The 19,809-nt window shown below is 35.8% G+C and overlaps 1 protein-coding gene across 2 annotated transcripts in view; it reads right to left on the bottom strand.

Annotated features, from left to right (window-relative positions):
• Positions 1–2,322: 2,322 nt before the first annotated feature.
• The window catches only part of JAK2 (Janus kinase 2), a 101,574-nt gene continuing 84,087 nt past the window's right edge, over positions 2,323–19,809 (bottom strand). For both annotated transcript variants that reach the window (XM_025360071.1, XM_025360072.1), the window contains exons 20-22: positions 13,400–13,517; positions 3,393–3,506; positions 2,323–3,149 (exon numbers count right to left, since the gene is read on the bottom strand). In XM_025360071.1, the coding sequence (XP_025215856.1) occupies positions 3,042–3,149; positions 3,393–3,506; positions 13,400–13,517 (340 nt within the window). In that variant the 3' untranslated portion in view covers positions 2,323–3,041. The remainder of the gene's footprint in view (positions 3,150–3,392; positions 3,507–13,399; positions 13,518–19,809) is intronic.

Raw genomic sequence — 19,809 nt, forward strand, 5'->3', positions numbered from 1 at the left:
ATTATTCATTCTAATATACAGCAAACTGATTCTTAGTAAATTATTCCCCAAAATTAGAGAAACTTTCATTAGAAATATTAGAGAAACTTTCATGAGAAATAATTTGAATACAAGAATTAGGGTGGGATACAACAATGTTCATTAAAGACAGTACAGTGGTTGATAGCAGTTGTAGGAAGCATTTCTTAAAAACTGGAAGGTACTATCATAACATCCCTAAACCAATGTGTGTGGCCCGTTTCCTTGATTAGGTAAAAATGCAAAAGAAAATCACTTCTGAATATTTACTACATCACTATTTCAATTTAGGGGGAACATGGTAAAGAAATTAACATAGTCTCAATAAATTGAGCACATAATGCCACACCCACCATGGAGATTGGCTCTACAGATATAGAACTGTAGGTATTTTCTAACTATTTTCTAGCTGTTTAAATAAAATTCAAATACTAGAAGTTATAGTTGTAATAAAAATTATACTTGACTGTAAAGTAGCAGTCTTAGGTTAAAAGAATGCTCTTTCACAGCAAATTACAGTGTTACTGGCAGCATGTATAAATAGCATGAAAACGTGACTATTTTCCAAGCAAGTACCCATGGAAAAAGAAAATCATTTATATAAAGATTATATAACTTAATATACTGTAAAGTTACAGAATTACATAATTCTTTTTTTTTTTTTTTTTTTGTTGAGACGGAGTCTCGCTCTGTCGCCCAGGCTAGAGTGCAGTGGCCGGATCTCAGCTCACTGCAAGCTCCGCCTCCCGGGTTTACGCCATTCTCCTGCCTCAGCCTCCCGAGTAGCTGGGATTACAGGTGCCTGCCACCTCACCCGGCTAGTTTTTTGTATTTTTTAGTAGAGACGGGGTTTCACCGGGTTAGCCAGGATGGTCTCGATCTCCTGACCTTGTGATCCACCCGTCTCGGCCTCCCAAAGTGCTGGGATTACAGGCTTGAGCCACCGCGCCCGGCCAGAATTACATAATTCTAAGAATACCTTTACCCTTGTTTCTGAAGAATATTAATGTGAAAAAATATTTTGGCATTAACTGCTATGATAATTACTTACCTGTTTCTTGTACAAAACCAACTTAATAGCTACAGGGTTAGCTTATTTTTATGTGTAGTCAGAATCAAAATGGAAAACTTTACGAAGCCTCAATGAAAAGAAGTCTCTTGGAAACTTGGAATTTTATAATAAGGTAGTCATCCCATTTTAAAAACAAGAATGTAGTGGGATTCTTTATATAAAACTAAAAGATGAAGCATTTTTTAAAAACTTTAAGAAAAGTTAGTTCACATCTTGTTTTAAAAAACAGAATGTTAGAGATCCTTGAGAAGAACTTACTTTTAAGTATGTACTTAAGTTTTAGTATGAAAATCTGGAATCAAGCATATTATATGATAGGCTATTTTTCACTTGCAAGGTAGTAAAATGGAAAATCTCTTAACTGTGTTGCATATACAAATCCTTCAGGAGTCTTTACAAATTAAATAAAAATTAAATTTTCAAAAAAATCTAAAATCTTTTTTAAAACCTAATTCACTGTCATTTTAGATTATTTCTGCATCCAGAACTATTAAAATGCTTTAAGTATAATGAATGTAAAAAACATTTCTTCCTTTTCCTTCCCTTCAACCCAAAATGAGAAGTCTTCAGTACAAGTTTTAAAAAAGTAGAACATGCCACTAAAAATAAAGTAAGAAACTATTTTCTTTTTAATCAAAATAGCAAGTATTTTAAGTTTTGTATAAATAACCCACACACACACACACGAAAAACCCACCATATTTTATTTTAGGTATGGTGTCTAAAGTGGAGTAGCAATATAACAAATGACAACAACGAACAACCTCTTATACTTAATTGGAAAGATGTATGCTCTCATTTTTCTTAAAGATACACATTATGAATTTTCTACTGGCATTCTTGAATAAAATTAACAAGCATACTTTTTCACTTACCTCATTTTCCCTCTAAAAAGGAAATAAATCTCTTCTATGACTGCAACGCAAAGTTCTGAAACCCCTCAAATATACAATCTTTAGGAAAAAATTCTTAACCTGCTACACTTCTTAATGTGCTATCCATTTTAAAAACAATCTGTTTTATGGCTTATGCTTAAATTTAATTCATGAGCATAGATCTCAGAGATTGAAGAATCTTATTGGCAGTCAGCAGCTCAAAGGATGACAATGTTCCTCGCATTCTTAATCTCAACATTTTAAAAGAAAACTGTTCACAGTAGTCTTAGAAAAATTTGGAGATAGTTCCATTTAAAAAACACATTCACCACAAATAGATACAAGGGAAACCATAAGAAAATAGATTATATCTTTGTAAGCTTGTTTCATTTCAAAATGTATTCTTTAGGGTCAGGGAAATTTCCTATACAAATAAAACTAGACATTTGTTCCCTTTACTTGAAAAATATTTACAGTACACAAGCTAAAAGTATACACCTGCTTATAATGCTGGCCAGTGATATAAATGAACAAGGACACAAAGGTACTTATTCAATTATCTGAACATCTAATTTGTTTGTATAGTGAAGTAGTTATAGATAAACTATGGAAAAATTAGAAAACAGTATTAATGAACACCAGCCCTCATGTGTATAAAACATCACACAAGATGCCAAGGTATTATACATCCACTGTGGTAAAAACTATACATACATATTCTGTGCATCTTTAACATCGCAAAATTTACATAATAATTTTTTCACATCTCAAAAAGCTGAGTTGAAAAAGTCTTTTTTTTTTTCTTTTGCCAGACATGAGTGATGTTAACTGACAATGTTTAAGAAACTTCTTACAAAACTCCTTGCTAAGGAATTCTCATTAATGTCTTTTACTGGTGACCTCATGAAGAAAAACTTACTAAACTTTGAAAGTTTTGAGCAGATATTTTCACATCTTTGCTGGCTAGCATCATGATTTATATAATAATGATATATGTAATAATAGTCCACAGCAATGTGAAATAGAAAACTTTGTTCTATAAATATACTTTGTTCTCAGAATGAAGGACATTTCTTTCATCCAGCCATGTTATCCCTTATTTGATCCACTCGAAGAGCTAGATCTCTAAAGGAGGGGCGTAGATTTACATTATTGTTCCAGCATTCTGTCATGATCATATAAATCTGTAAAGGAGAAAATAAACCCAAATTACAAGGAACACTAAGGACCATCTTTTAATTGGTGGAAGACATTAATTTTCAATACAGGGTACATGTCATAACTATGCCTTGTTCCACAGTCATCTGATTATGCTGTTTATCTGGAAGCTCCGCAAATTAAATTTCAGAAAGTGAACTGAAGTCTTTGAGTAAAAAGTAAAATAAAATGCATGATTACCATGGATTAAAAAAAAAAAAAAATGTTACCTCATCTGGGCATCCATCTGGTCTTGGTAATCTTCCATTATTCTTCAAAAGTTCTATCAAATGGAACACGATCATCTGTCCTTGTTTATCATTGCCAATCATACGCATAAATTCCTAAAACAAACCCATTTTCAATATTTTTTGTACATTTAATTTGTAGCAAAATTATTTCTCAATTTCCTCCAATCAATGGGAAAAATTTAGTATATGTGTGCTTTTGTATGTTTTCAAACCTTTTCAAAAGAGGCTACTTTTAGGATCAAAAACATAAGGCTGTTAAATATGGAACTTCTATAATTTCCATTTCCATAGCTGTAATAAACACCACAAATCCACTGAGAAGGGCTCAAAACACATGAACTAAAAACATATTTCCTTTGAGTTTTTTGTTGTTAAAAAACTCACATTTTTATATTACATGTCAATTGAAATAAAAACTTGAATATAAAACAATATAAGAAAAAATGAATAAATAAGTATAAATGCAACAGAAAACTTTCATATGTCAAAGTTTATAAAATTAAAATCGAAAGGCTGGGCGCGGTGGCTCAAGCCTGTAATCCCAGCACTTTGGGAGGCCGAGACGGGCAGATCACGAGGTCAGGAGATCAAGACCATCCTGGCTAACACGGTGAAACCTCATCTCTACTAAAAAATACAAAAAACTAGGCGGGTGAGGTGGGGGGCGCCTGTAGTCCCAGCTACTTGGGAGGCTGAGACAGGAGAATGGCGTAAACCCGGGAGGCGGAGCTTGCAGTGAGCCCAGATCTGGCCACTGCACTCCAGCCTGGGTGACAGAGCAAGACTCTGTCTCAAAAAAAAAAAAAAAAACCTTAATCATTTACTTATTTTCAATATAGAGAGCTCTTATAAATTGGTAAAAAAAAAAAAAAAATATATATATATATATATATATAAAGATAGGCAAATCACGGAAGACATACTTCACATATATACATACTCGCCCTAAACACCCAACAAATATATAGTCAATCACATTAATAAAAGAAATGGAAATTAAAATATATATAACCTCTCCCCTATCAACTTGGCAAAAGTACATAAAAATATACTGACCAATACTGGCAAATGATGAAATGTACATCCCTATGCATTGCTGTTGAGATATAATCTGGCACAGCTTTTCTAGAAAGCATTTTGGAATTAAAACCTTTAAAATAGTTCATAACTTTTATTTTTATTCTAAGATACTTATCGGAGATAAATATAAATATGCATGAGGATATTCACTATGTTCACTAAAATGTTACTTAAAAGACTGAAGAATGGAAAATGATTGTTCAGACACATATAGCCTTATGATGGAATGCTACTCAGCAATTGGAAAACACATTTGCAGTACATTTTCCTAATATAGTAAATTTATCCATGCTGTAATACTTCATGAAACAGCGGGAGAGCAAACTGCACAGTATGACCTTAATTTTATAAAATAATATATATTTATATATAAAAGTGAACTTTTATAAAAGTTATAAAAGTTTCATATACTTTTTTGTATATACTTTTATATACACAAAATAAAAAGAAGCCTGAAAGATAACATACTACAGTATTAAGGTGGTCTTCTCTGAGAAATTGCATTAGAGATGGTTTTTATTTTTTCCATATTAAAAAATTCTATGATGACCAAGAGAAAAATTACTTTGGAAGGTTTGTTTTAACTTATGCAGTAATTCCTACAATGAACGAGCTAACTGGATTTAATAAAAATAATATTAAGAGACTATACTAAGTTTCCCAATACTCCCTTTTTAAAAAATTCAAGCTACTTTGTGAATAAGTTTGGGGTTATTTTGTTGGATATTGCCTTAAAAATAAGCAATAAGAGCTCTAAAATAAGTCATAGGCTTACTGTTCTTTGGATAAATCCTTTCTTATGTTAAAAAACTTCAATGTGGCTGTCTAGGAAACCGCAGCATCGGCGGGCAGGGGCTGGCGGCCAGAGCTGGGCAGGGGGCGGAGGCGGGGGCTTGGCTGTCTCCAGGGCTGCCACGCAGAGCGCGGGCTTCGTGGCATGGACATACTTGTTTGTTTCTTTTTTTTTTTTTTTTTTTGAGACGGAGTCTCGCGCTGTGTCACCCAGGCTGGAGTGCAGTGGCACGATCTCGGCTCACTACAAGCTCCGCCTCCCAGGTTCACGCCATTCTCCTGCCTCAGCCTCCGAGTAGCTGGGACTACAGGCGCCCGCCACCACGCCCGGCTAGTTTTTTGTATTTTTAGTAGAGACGGGGTTTCACCATGTTAGCCAGGATGGTCTCGATCTCCTGACCTCGTGATCCACCCGCCTCGGCCTCCCAAAGTGCTGGGATTACAGGCTTGAGCCACCGTGCCCGGCCACTTGTTTGTTTCTAATGTGGCTGTAGTTGGCATTCTATCCCATACCAAGATAACTTTTGAGATGAAGAAACCGAGGCACAGAGGGATTAAGTAGCCTGCTCAAGATCACACAGCTAACTAAAAGTGAATCAGAAAAATAAAGAACCAGCATCAAATTTGAAGTGGCCACAAATTCTATTAAAGCAGAATAAATAGTGTGAACCATAAAAGAGAACCAGTTTCCTCTCTACTCTGCAATTTAGAAGAAAAATTTTCATCCAAGGACAGATCAGAAAATGGCCGAATAGGAACAGCTCCAGCCTCCAGCTCCCAGCATGAGCGACACAGAAGATGGGTGATTTCTGCATTTTCCACTGAGGTGTAGACCGACACCTAACACCTCACACGGCTGGGTACACCCCTGAGATGAAGATTCCAGAGCAAGAATCAGACAGCAGCACTCGCTGTTCAGCAATATTCTATCTTCTGCAGCCTCCGCTGCTGATACCCAGGCAAACAGGGTCTGGAGTGGACCTCAAGCAATCTCCAACAGCTGTACAGCTGAGGGTCCTGACTGTTAGAAAGAAAACTAACAAACAGAAAGGACACCCACACCAAAACTCCATCAGTATGTCACCAGCATCAAAGACCAAAGGCAGATAAAACCACAAAGATGGGGAAAAAGCAGGGCAGAAAAGCTGGATATTCAAAAAATCAGAGCGCATCTCCCCCTCCAAAGGAACGCAGCTCATCGCCAGCAACTGATCAAAGCTGGACGGAGAATGACTTCAACGAGTTGAGAGAAGGCTTCTGTGGATCAAATTTCGCACAGCTAAAGGAGGAACTACGTAACCAGTGCAAAGAAACACAAAATCTTGAAAAAAGAATGGAAGAATGGATAACTAGAATAATCAATGCAGAGAAGGCCATAAACGAACTGAGAGAGATAAAAACCATGACACGGGAAATACGTGACAAATGCACAAGCTTCACTAACCGACTCGATCAACTGGAAGAAAGAGTATCAATGATTGAAGATCAAATGAAGGAAATGAAACGAGAAGAGAAGTCTAGAGAAAAAAAAGGAAAAAGAAATTAACAAAGCCTCCAAGAAGTATGGGATTATGTGAAAAGACCAAATTTATGTCTGATTGGTGTGCCTGAAAGTGAGGGGGAAAATGGAACCAAGTTGGAAAACACTCTTCAGGATATCATCCAGGAGAACTTCTCCAAGCTAGTAAGGCAGGCCAACATTCAAATTGAGGAAATACAAAGAACGCCACAAAGATATTCCTTGAGAAGAGCAACCCCAAGACACATAATTGTCAGATTCACCAAAGCTGAAATGAAGGAAAAAATGTTAAGGGCAGCCAGAGAGAAAGGTCGGGTTACCCACAAAGGGAAGCCCATCAGACTCACAGCAGATCTCTCGGCAGAAACTCTATAAGCCAGAAGACAGTGGGGGCCGATATTCAACATTCTTAAAGAAAAGAATTTTAAACCCAGAATTTCATATCCAGCCAAACTAAGTTTCATAAGTGAAGGAGAAATAAAATCCTTTACAGACAAGCAAATGCTTAGAGATTTTGTCACCACCAGGCCTGCCCTACAAGAGACCCTGAAGGAAGCACTAAACATGGAAAGGAACAACCAATACCAGCCATTGCAAAAACATGCCAAAATGTAAAGACCATCGATGCTAGGAAGAAACTGCATCAACTAATGAGCAAAATAACCAGCTAATATCACAATGACAGGATCAAGATCACACATAACAATATTAACCTTAAATGTAAATGGACCAAATGGTCCAATTGAAAGACACAGACTGGCAAATTGGATAAAGAGTCAAGACCCATCAGTTTGCTGTATTCAGGAGACTCACATGCAGAGACACACATAGGCTCAACATAAAAGGGATGGAGGAAGATCTACCAAGCAAATGGAGAACAAAAAAAGCAGGGGTTGCAATCCTAATCTCTGATAAAACAGACTTTAAACCATCAAAGATCAAAAGAGAAAAAGAAGGCCATTACATAATGGTAAAGGGATCAATTCAACAAGAAGAGATAACTACCCTAAATATATATGTGCCCAATACAGGAGCACCCAGATTCATAAAGCATGTCCTTAGAGACTTACAAAGAGACTTAGACTCCCATACAATAACAATGGGACACTTGAACACCCCACTGTCAACATTAGACAGATCAATGAGACAGAAAGTTAACAAGGATATCCAGGAATTGAACTCAACTCTCCACCAAGTGGACCTAATGGACATCTACAGAACTCTCCACCCCAAATCAACAGAATATACATTCTTCTCAGCACTACATCACACTTATTCCAAAATTGACCACATAGTTGGAAGTAAAGCACTCCTCAGCAAATGTAAACGAACAGAAATTATAACAAACTGTCTCTCAGACCACAGTGCAATCAAACTAGAACTCAGGACTAAGAAACTCAATCAAAAACCACTCAACTACATGGAAACTGAACAACCTGCTCCTGAATGACTACTGGGTACATAACGAAATGAAGGCAAAAATAAAGATGTTCTTTGATACCAATGAGAACAAAGATACAACATGCCAGAATCTCTGGGACACATTTAAAACAGTGTGTAGAGGGAAATTTATAGCACTAAGTGCCCACAAGAGAAAGCAGGAAAGATCTAAAATTGACACCCTAACATCACAATTAAAAGAACTAGAGAAGCAAGAGCAAACACATTCAAAAGCTAGCAGAAGGCAAGAAATAACTAAGATCAGAGCAGAACTGAAGGAGATAGAGACACAAAAAACCCTCCAAAAAATCAATGATTCCAGGAGTTGGTTTTTTGGAAAGGTCAAAAAAATTGATAGACCGCTAGCAAGACTAATAAAGAAGAAAAGAGAGAAGAATCAAATAGATGCAATAAAAAATGATAAAGGGGATATCACCACTGACCCCACAGAAATACAAACTACTATCAGAGAATACTATAAACCCCTCTACGCAAATAAACTAGAAAACCTAGAAGAAATGGATAAATTCCTGGACACTTACACTCTCCCAAGACTAAACCAGGAAGAAGTTGAATCCCTGAATAGACCAATAGCAGGCTCTGAAATTGAGGCAATAATTAATAGCCTACCAACCAAAAAAAGTCCAGGACCAGACGGATTCACAGCCGAATTCTACTGGAGGTACAAGGAGGAGCTGGTACCATTCCTTCTGAAACTATTCCAATCAATAGAAAAAGAGGGAATCCTCCCTAACTCATTTTATGAGGCCAACATCATCCTGATACCAAAGCCTAGCAGAGACACAACAAAAAAAAGAGAATTTTAGACCAATATCCCTGATGAACATCGATGCAAAAATCCTCAATAAAAATACTGGCAAACCGAATACAGCAGCACATCAAAAAGCTTATCCACCATGATCAAGTGGGCTTCATCCCTCGGATGCAAGGCTGGTTCACCATACGCAAATCAATAAATGTAATCCAGCATATAAACAGAACCAAAGACAAAAACCACATGATTATCTCAATAGATGCAGAAAAAGCCTTTGACAAAATTCAACAGCCCTTCATGCTAAAAACGCTCAATAAATTCGGTATTGATGGAACGTATCTCAAAATAATAAGAGCTATTTATGACAGACTCACAGCCAATATCATACTGAGTAGGCAAAAACTGGAAGCATTCCCTTTGAAAACTGGCACAAGACAGGGATGCCCTCTCTCACCACTCCCATTCAAAATAGTGTTGGAAGTTCTGGCTAGGGCAATCAGGCAAGAGAAAGAAATAAAGGGTATTCAGTTAGGAAAAGAAGAAGTCAAATTGTCCCTGTTTGCAGATGACATGATTGTATATTTAGAAAACCCCATTGTCTCAGCCCAAAATCTCTTTAAGCTGATGAGCAACTTCAGCAAAGTCTCAGGATACAAAATTAATGTGCAAACATCACAAGCATTCTTATACACCAGTAACAGACAAACAGAGAGGCAAATCATGAATGAACTTCCATTCACAATTGCTTCAAAGAGAATAAAATACCTAGGAATCCAACTTACAAGGGATGTAAAGGACCTCTTCAAGGAGAACTACAAACCACTGCTCAGTGAAATAAAAGAGGACACAAACAAATGGAAGAACATACCATGCTCATGGATAGGAAGAATCAATATCGTGAAAATGGCCATACTGCCTAAGGTAATTTATAGATTCAATGCCACTCGCATCAAGCTACCAATGAGTTTCTTCACAGAATTGGAAAAAACTGCTTTAAAGTTCATATGGAACCAGAAAAGATCCCGCATCGCCAAGACAATCCTAAGTCAAAAGAACAAAGCTGGAGGCATCACACTACCTGACTTCAAACTATACTACAAGGCTACAGTAACCAAAACAGCATGGTACTGGTACCAAAACAGAGATATAGTCCAATGGAACAGAAGAGAGCCCTCAGAAATAATACCACACATCTACAGCTATCTGATCTTTAACAAACCTGACAAAAACAAGAAATGGGGAAAGGATTCCCTATTTAATAAATGGTGCTGGGAAAATTGGCTAGCCATAAGCAGAAAGCTGAAACTGGATCCTTTCCTTACTCCTTATATGAAAATTAATTCAAGATGGATTAGAGACTTAAATGTTAGACCTAAAACCATAAAAACCCTAGAAGAAAACCTAGGTAATATCATTCAGGACATAGGCATGGGCAAGGACTTCATGTCTAAAACACCAAAAGCAATGGCAACAAAAGCCAAAATTGACAAATGAGATCTAATTAAACTAAAGAGCTTCTGCACAGCAAAAGAAACTACCATCAGAGTGAACAGGCAACCTACAGAATGGGAGAACATTTTTGCAATCTACTCATCTGACAAAAGGCTAATATCCAGAATCTACAAAGAACTCAAACAAATTTACAAGAAAAAAACAACTCCATCAAAAAGTGGGCAAAGGATATGAACAGACATTTCTCAAAAGAAGACATGTATACAGCCAACAGGTACATAAAAAAATGCTCATCACCACTGTCCATCAGAGAAATGCAAATCAAAACCACAATGAGATACCATCTCACACCAGTTAGAATGGCAATCATTAAAAAGTCAGGAAACAACAGGTGCTGGAGAGGATGTGGAGAAACAGGAACACTTTTACACTGTTGGTGGGATTGTAAACTGGTTTAACCATTGTGGAAAACAGTATGGCGATTCCTCAAGGATCTAGAACTAGAAATACCATATGACCCAGACATCCCTTTACTGGGTATATACCCAAAGGATTATAAATAATGCTTCTATAAAGACACATGCACATGTATGTTTATTGCGGCACTATTCACAATAGCAAAGACTTGGAATTAACCCAAATGTCCATCAGTGACAGACTGGATTAAGAAAATGTGGCACATATATACCTTGGAATACTATGCAGCCATAAAAAAGGATGAGTTCGTGTCCTTTGTAGGGACATGGATGCAGCTGGAAACCATCATTCTCAGCAAACTATCACAAGAACAGAAAACCAAACACCGCATGTTCTCACTCATAGGTGGGAATTGAACAATGAGATCACTTGGACTCTGGAAGGGGAACATCACACACCGGGGCCTATTATGGGGAGGGGGGAGGGGGGAGGGATTGCATTGGGAGTTATACCTGATGTATATGACGAGTTGATAGGTGCTGACGAGTTGATGGGTGCAGCACACCTACATGGCACAAGTATACATATGTAACAAACCTGCACATTGTGCACATGTACCCTAGAACTTAAAGTATAATAAAAAATAAATAAATAACGTGAATAGAATTAAAGTTTTAGGCTGAGCACGGTGACTCACGCCTGTAATCCCAGCACTTTGGGAGGCCAAGGCTGCGGATCAAGAGGTCAGGAGTTCAAGACCAGCCTGGCCAACATGGTAAAACTCCATCTCTACAAAAATACAAAAAAATAAAAATTAAAAAAAAAAATTCAATGTATGTTCTTGTCGATTTTGTCAAAGATCAATTGGCTGTAAATATGTGGCTTTATTTCCGGGTTCTCTATTATGTTCCATTGGTTTATGTGTTTGTTTTTTATATGAGTACCATGATGCTTTTGTTACTGTAGCCTTATAATATAATTTGAAGTCAAGTAATGTGATGCTTCCAGCTTTGTTCTTTTTGCTTAGAATCGCTTTTGCTATTAGGGCTCTTTTTGGTTCCATGTGACTTTTAGGATTGTTTTTCCTAATTCTGTGGAAAAATGATATTGGCATTTTGACAGGAACTGCATTGAATCTGCAGATTGCTTTGGGCAGTATGGGAAAGGACACCCTTTTCAATAAATGGTGCTGGTAAATTGGATTGCCATATGCCGAAGAATGAAACTGGACCCATATTTATCACCATATACAAAAATTAACTCAAGATTAATTATAGACTTAAATGTAAGATCTGAAACTATAAAAATACTAGAAAAAAAAACCTAGGGAAAACTTTTATGGAAATGGGTATAAACAAAGAATGGCAAAGACCTCAAAAGCGTAGGCAACAAAACCAAAAACAGACAAATGAGACTTTATCAAAATAAAAAATTTCAGCATAGCAAAATAAATAATCAACAGAATGAACAGAAAACCTGCAGAATAGGAGAAAATATTTGCAAATTTTGTATCTGATAAGGAACTACCATTCAGAATTTATAAGGAACTCAAGGAATTCAACCAAAACCCCCTAGTAATCATGTTAAAAACTGGACAAAGGAGATCAGTAGACATTTTTCAAAAGAAGACACCCAAAAGGACAAGAGGCATATGAAAAAATGCTAATCACTAATCACCAGAGAAATGCAAATTAAAATTACAATGAGATATGCCTTATTCCAGTCAGAATGACAAAAAAAAAAAAAAGAGAAAAAAATTACCACAGTGAGATATGTCTTACTCCAGTCAGAATGGGAAGAAAAAAAAAGAGAGAGAAAATAACAGATGTTGGCAAGGGTGTGGAGAAAAGGGAACTCTTATACACTGTTGCTGGGAATGTACATTTGTACAACCTCTATGGAAAACATAAAGATTCCTCAGAGACCTAAAAGTAGAACTACCATTTGATCCAGCATTTCCACTATGGGGTATCTACCTGAAGGAAAAGAAATCACTGTATCAAAAAGATACCTCCACCTGTATGTTTATTGCAGCATTCTTCACAAAAGCAAAGACATGGAATCAACCTAAGTGTCCATCAATAGATGACTGGATAAAGAGGATGTGGTATACATACCCAATGGACTACTACTCCGCCATAAAAACAAATGAAATTATGTCTTTGGTAGCAACATGGATGGAGGTAATTATCTTAAGTGAAACAAATCAGCCATAGAAAGACAAATACCACATGTTCTCACTTATAAGTGGGAGCTATATAATGTATACACATGGACGTAGAATGTGGAATGACAGACAATGGAGACTTGGAAGGGTGAGCCATTGGCGGGATAGATGCTGAGAAATTATTTAAGGGTACAATGTATGTTATTAAGGTGGTGGATACCCTAAAAGCTCTGAGTTCACCACTATGCAATGTATGCATGTAGCAAAATTGTAATTGTACCCCATAATTTATAAAAATCAAACGAACAAACAAAAAACTGAAAGTAAATTAAAAGCACACTGACCGCTGGTGGACTTTTACTCTTCTCAATGTATGTGAAAAGTTCATACAGAACCACTCCAAAGCTCCAAACATCTGAGGCCACAGAAAACTTGCTCTCTGTCAGTGATTCTGGAGCATACCTGTAATATATGAAGAACACTTAAGACAGTTAACTTGATATGTGGACTCTTGATTTTACCTGCAAATCATTGTATAAATAAATTTTTAAAAAGTGTAGAGAAAAGAGTTATCACAGCAGGCCTGAGGCTTCTATGATTAAAAGGGCCTTTTTGCCTGGCACCTGTGAGCTTAGATTTCAGGAGGGATTCCACAATTCCCTGAATAAGAGTGACTCACTATGCCTAGATTATTTGTGCAAATAATACGGTTTATACTAACATCTACTTTTCTTCTGGGAGTCTGTAAGTTTAGTATGTGCCAGGCAGAGTGCCTAATTTTGCTTTGTGTTATTTTCCTATAATGAATCATAACCATGAATATGGATATATGCTGAGTCCTGTGAGTCTTCCTAGCAAATCGTCAACCTGGGGGTGGTCTTGGGAACCTCTGACATAGAAAGATAACTAAAATCCAAAGAAATTTATTTTTGTCTCTATAGACAGCACCAAGGTTAACTACAGGGTACCTTCTAAGAAGTGAAAATAAGCTACCCTTTGCAAGTTAAGCTTTAAATGAATCCATATAAATATCCTGCAGAAAAAAAAAAAATGGTTCCAAGGCAAGACTTAAAGCTGTAAAAGAAAAAACCTGTTAATCAGAAGAGGGGGTGACTATGAGAAGGAATACAGAAAGTGAAAAGTCACAGAAATGGTGCCATTGTTCACTCAAGCATTAATACTATCCAAGGGAAAGTTTTGGCCCAGTGGACTGGGAGTATCATGGTTCCATTGCTAAGTTTATCTTTATTATAGACACAGCTACAGAGATGTGTTTTGGACTGATGAGATTAAAAATGTGAATTACATAGGTTTAATCTCTCCTTCAAAATACTTAAGTTTCCTTATTTCCACAAATCCTTCCCTGCCTACTCCAGGTCTTATTGCCCTCAGGCCATAGGTTTCCTATAGTACTGGCAGTCCACACTACATAATTAAACACCCTAATGCTATATTCTTTTTATATTTAGTCTTTACAAATTTTACATATCTAGTTATGTTAGTATCAAATGTATGTTAATTTTATCCGACAAGGGGAAAGTAATGTTCTTGAAGACAGCACTATTCCCTCACTCCTTGTAAAATACGCTTTTCCTCTGGTTTTCATATAGCACTCATTGTAATTTCCCGCACATTTCCACAGCTGTTTTTTTCTGTCTGTTCTATCACTTATGTAAGGGTAAATACAAATTTAAAAAGAAACAAAATTAATTCCCCCTGTTGAAAATAAGAAGAAAGACTCTTCCTTCTTTGTTCTTAGAGCATTCAGAAAACTTGTAAATTCTTTATCTTTTTGAAATGTATGTAAATCTTTTAAAAATCTCTTGCTTCAAAGCCTCTTGCCAGCATTATGGCATGAATGACCCATGAATGTCTTTCTCAAGAACCTGTAACCATCTCTTGGGAATACAGTCATCAAGGAAGATAGCGCCCTTAATCCCAGTTTCTGTGGGAGCGTAGAAGCCTCACTTCAGCAGGACCCTCCTTCCAAGCTGCAAAACTATCTCCTGTCATGAAGATATGAAAAGTGTTTTTTTACCTTTATATAAAACCAATTAGCAAAGTCACTCCAATTAGCAAGTGAATTTAGAATAAACTACGTATGCGACAAATAGTGCTGTCAAGTCTTACTTGAGGACTAGTTAATGTTTATCCTAAGAACTTCAATGAAAGGGATTGTTATATCAGGTTGGCTATATAAAAGGGTAAGATTTCCTTCTGTCTTTGCAATCTCTTAGGGGACTACTTGTGATACACATCACATCCTGCTCTAATGCTTACTCAATCATAAAATTGTTTTCCTTCTCTTCTATCTTTGTGGAAAGGTTTCCTGGGTTGGGAGATTTTGTTTTCCATTATACTTTTCCAACACTACTCTTTTCTGCCTCTTCTAAATTGAAGGTTTCCCAAGGTCTCATCATCAGATTTATTCCTCTCTTGGTTAAAAGCTTTCCCTTAGATAGTATCATCCACCTATATACTAAAGTCTCCCAAATTTATAACCATATCTTTGAACTTTCTTTAGTGCTCCAGACTTTCAGAACATTTCCACATTAAAGATCTATAGGCAAACAGAATTCCAACCTCTTTTCAAAACTTGATTACCTTATGTTTCTTATGCAGTAAATAGCATCACAATCTATTTAACTGCTCAAGCTGAAAATCTTAATTATTTTTGACTCATCTTTCACTCCAGTGTCTAATGACCCACCAAGTCCCTTTAGAGTATAGCTTAGAAATATCTCAAATCAGTTTCCTAACCCGTTGTTACAGTTTAGGTCACATCCTTATCTCATGACTAGTACAGAGGTCGTCAAACAAGGTGAAGAATAATGTACGAAGATCATCCGATGGGTAATTCTGTAGTAAAAAGAGTATAAGGATCCTCTAGGAGTCCAAAATCCTGTTTCACCAATTTTTTAAAACATTTAAGCAGAGGCACTGTTTTCCCCTAGTTATTAGCATCAACCCCTAGGACATGCCATAACATATTGTTAGCTTAAAACAAAAGAGCATTTTTGAACAAGAAAAACAATATAGATAACAAAGTTTCTTTTAAATGAAATTGAGTTTTTAAAAAAATGATATGATGGGCCAAATCCTGTGAATAAAAATTATGTGAGTTCTTTCAGACTTCAGATTTAGTGTTTACTATGTGTCTCCTCCAAAATTCAGGGTGTCAATGTGATGGTATTAACAGGTGGGGCCTTTAAGAGATGATTAGGCCATGAGGGCTTCTCCCTCATGAATAAGATGAAGGCCCTTTTGAGAGGCTTCATGCAGCATTTGGCCCCTCTTGCCCTTCCACTTTTGTCCATGTGAGGACGTGGCGTTCCTCCTCTCTGAAGGATGCAGCAGCAAGGCTCAATCTTGGAAAGCAGAGAGCAGCTCTCACCAGACGCCTGAACCTGCCAGCACCTTTTTCATGGACTCCTAACCTCTAGAAGTGTGAGAAATAAATTTCTGTTCTTTATAAATTATCCATTGTCAGGTATTCTGTTATAGCAGCATAAAAGCACTAAGACAGTGTTTATTATTCACTAAGTTAGCTAAAATCTATTTTATCAACTCATATTCCAAAATATTTACACAAAATTTAATGAACTTCATTGCATTGTATAAAATATTTATTCTACTTGCAAATATAAAAATAAAACTATATGCTAATTGCCTGATTTGATTTTAGCAGTATATATTTTTTGTTTTCATTAAATACATAGGAAAATTTTGATCATGATGAAAAATAAGTTATTTCTGATTTTCATATAAGTTGCTTCTAATTATTCCCCAAAGTCATACATCAGTATTCACTTCCTACCTTCCCCTAACACATTTACTGAAGGAATAACCATGTCTTTTACCACATACCCTACACTTCATAAGTTATAATCTTAGTCATATTTTACTCTGTATTATTTATTGCAAATTAAGTAATGAGAAATTATCTTTTCATAATATGAAATTAATTATGCCAGATATGTATCATCTTAAGCTTATCCTGACTGCTCTCATGATTTTTTCACATGTATAGGCAGAGATACAGGTCCCAAAGCTTATATAATTTGAAGTCTTTTTTTTTCAGGCTTTCATTATGACAAATAATACAAAATTATACATGAAAGTACATAATTTTCTATGTAAAATTAGAAAGGAACCTTGGAAGGAAGGAGCTCTGGATATGCTTCATTGGCTTCATAATAAACATACCTCCATGCATTTGTTCTGTCATTTGTTTCTCAGGTTTTAAATCACATATTATTAATATAGTCAGTGACTTGAAAAATGAAGTCCGAGTTTTCCTGCCAGAAACTAAGTGTCATTTGTTTGATGCCTGGCATTACCAAATGGGTTGTATGAAGGACATTCTTCACAAAATCTACTCAACCTTTGAGGTAGCTCAGAGGTTTGCTATGTTTAAATCATATATTTAAAACATAAAATGCTAATAATAATGTATTAATAATATTCTATTTTTCCAAACTTTTCTGAATGTATTAGTTTAAACAAGATACCTCCACGTGAAAGTGTAACATATAGTTGGAATTAATTTTAAAAACTTTTTGGTACACTTTTTATAAATTGAGAAAACAGATGAACCTGATGACTGGTTAGTAAACTCATTTTTGAAAGTCAAGTGGTTTTAATTCTCTGCTTTTAATAAAATTGAAAAATAATGGATCTGATTGAATGAAACTGCCAAATAACATAATTTTAATGGTATATTACTGTACTTTTTTCCTACATATCTCAGAAGGAGTCATAGAAATGATATTGTTATAACAAAACTCCTTCCATTCATGTCCACTTATTTACACAAACAAGTTTTCTCAGTGTTGACATCTGTAAAGTGCAAAATGAATACAGAATTTATGCTTAATCTTGTCCCATTGTAGAAATAAATAATATTCACCCAAGGATATACAAACCAATTGGAGGGGAGGGATTGCTCTATTCACCAATAAAATTTTTAAAGCAATTATCCAAATGTGTTATTTACATTGCTTTGGAAAACTGTATCCTAGTAACTTCAATGATAACCCAGAAGAAAAATGTGAATAGTTACAAGTTTGTTGGTCACAGGAAAATTTTTAATTAATTTCAACTTATATACCTATTTTGGTTACAAAGAAAATAGGTGATCATAAGATTATCCAAATACAAAATGTAACACATTATGCAAAATTTGGAATGAGAAGGGAAATGGAAATACAATTTTAAAGAGAAAAAGGAATGATACAAAGTTTGTAAAAACAAAAAAAAGAAAAAGGAAAAAAGTCTGTTCATATATATTTTTAAGTGGGTGATAAGTGGGTATCAAATTGATGCACAATTTATTTTGAGATGGAGTCTTGCTCTATCGCCCAGGCTAGAGTGCAGTGGCGAGGTCTCGGCTCACTGCGAGCACCATTTAGATTCAGTTGGACACATTTAAAAGATTGACATAGCTGCTATTGAAATGTCAATATTTAAAATACATTATAACTACTTAAACTTAAAAAAAATTAGCTATCAATTTAAAAATGTATGAGGATGTGGTTTTTCAAAATTCTTTTAGTGAGTATATATACTTAAAAGGTTTGAAAACCAATGACCTAGATCCTTGTAAAATCTGTCTAATTAGCTGTTTCTCTACTATTAGCCTCTCCTTAATACAATGTCCCCTCTACGTCGGTAGTTCTCAAAGCTTTTGATCTCAGGCTTCCCTGTACACTCTTAAAAACTACTGAGGTTGCCAAAAAACTTTTGTTTCTGTGAGTTATATCTACCAGTATTTACCATATTAAATATTAAAGCTAATAAAATATAAGTGTTTATTAATTTATCTAAAAACCATTACCTGTTAACATAAATAATGTATTTTATGAAAAATAACTATTTCTAAAATAAACTTTGATAAGAGTCACATTGTTTTATTTTTTTGCAAGTTTCTTTAATGTTTAGTTAAATAGAAAACATATCTTGTTGCCTCTGGAAGACTATACTTATGAAAAAATGAGTGAAAAGAGCAAATAACATCCATTATTATGAAAATACTTTTTACTTCACAGACATCCTAAAAGGGAGTCCCAGAGGTCCCCACACTTTCAGAACTGCTGTTCTATAATAAAAGTAGAGCTATCTTTCTAAAATGTGAATCTCACCATGTTATTCCACTGGATAAAGCCTCTAATTTCCCACCTTACACACTGTCTACTAAAGAACGTCTGAACTCATTAACGTGGTGTACTGGGTTTGTGGTAGTCCATGTACACTGCTATAACAGAGTACCTGACAATGGATAATTTATAAACAAATTTATTTCTCACACTTCTGGAGGTTGGGAGTCCATGATAAAGGTGCTGGCAGGTTCAGGTGTGTGGTGAGGGCTGCTCTCTGCTTCCAAGGGGAGCCTTGTTGCCGCATCTTTCAGAGGAGAGGAACGCCGTGTCCGCACATGGACGAAAGTAGAGGTCAAGAGGGGCCAAATGCTGCATGAAGCCTCTTATAAGGGCCTTAATCCCATTCATGAGGGAGAGGCCAACTCAACCAATCATTGAAACGTCATCTTAGTTATCTTACATAAACCTTCAGCTGAATTACTTGTACTGTTATGTTTTCCCATTACCTTAATTATTGTACTTACACACTACATTGCAATGATTTGATCATACATTTGATTTTTCCTAATTATGAGCTCTTAAAGGGAAGGGGCTATGGGTAGTGGACCTGTCAGTTGAATTTGCCTATCACATCAAACTTTTGTTTTTAGTTCAGC

This window comes from Theropithecus gelada, chromosome 15 (assembly GCF_003255815.1).
Source record: "Theropithecus gelada isolate Dixy chromosome 15, Tgel_1.0, whole genome shotgun sequence".
Classification (NCBI taxonomy): Eukaryota; Metazoa; Chordata; class Mammalia; order Primates; family Cercopithecidae; genus Theropithecus; species Theropithecus gelada.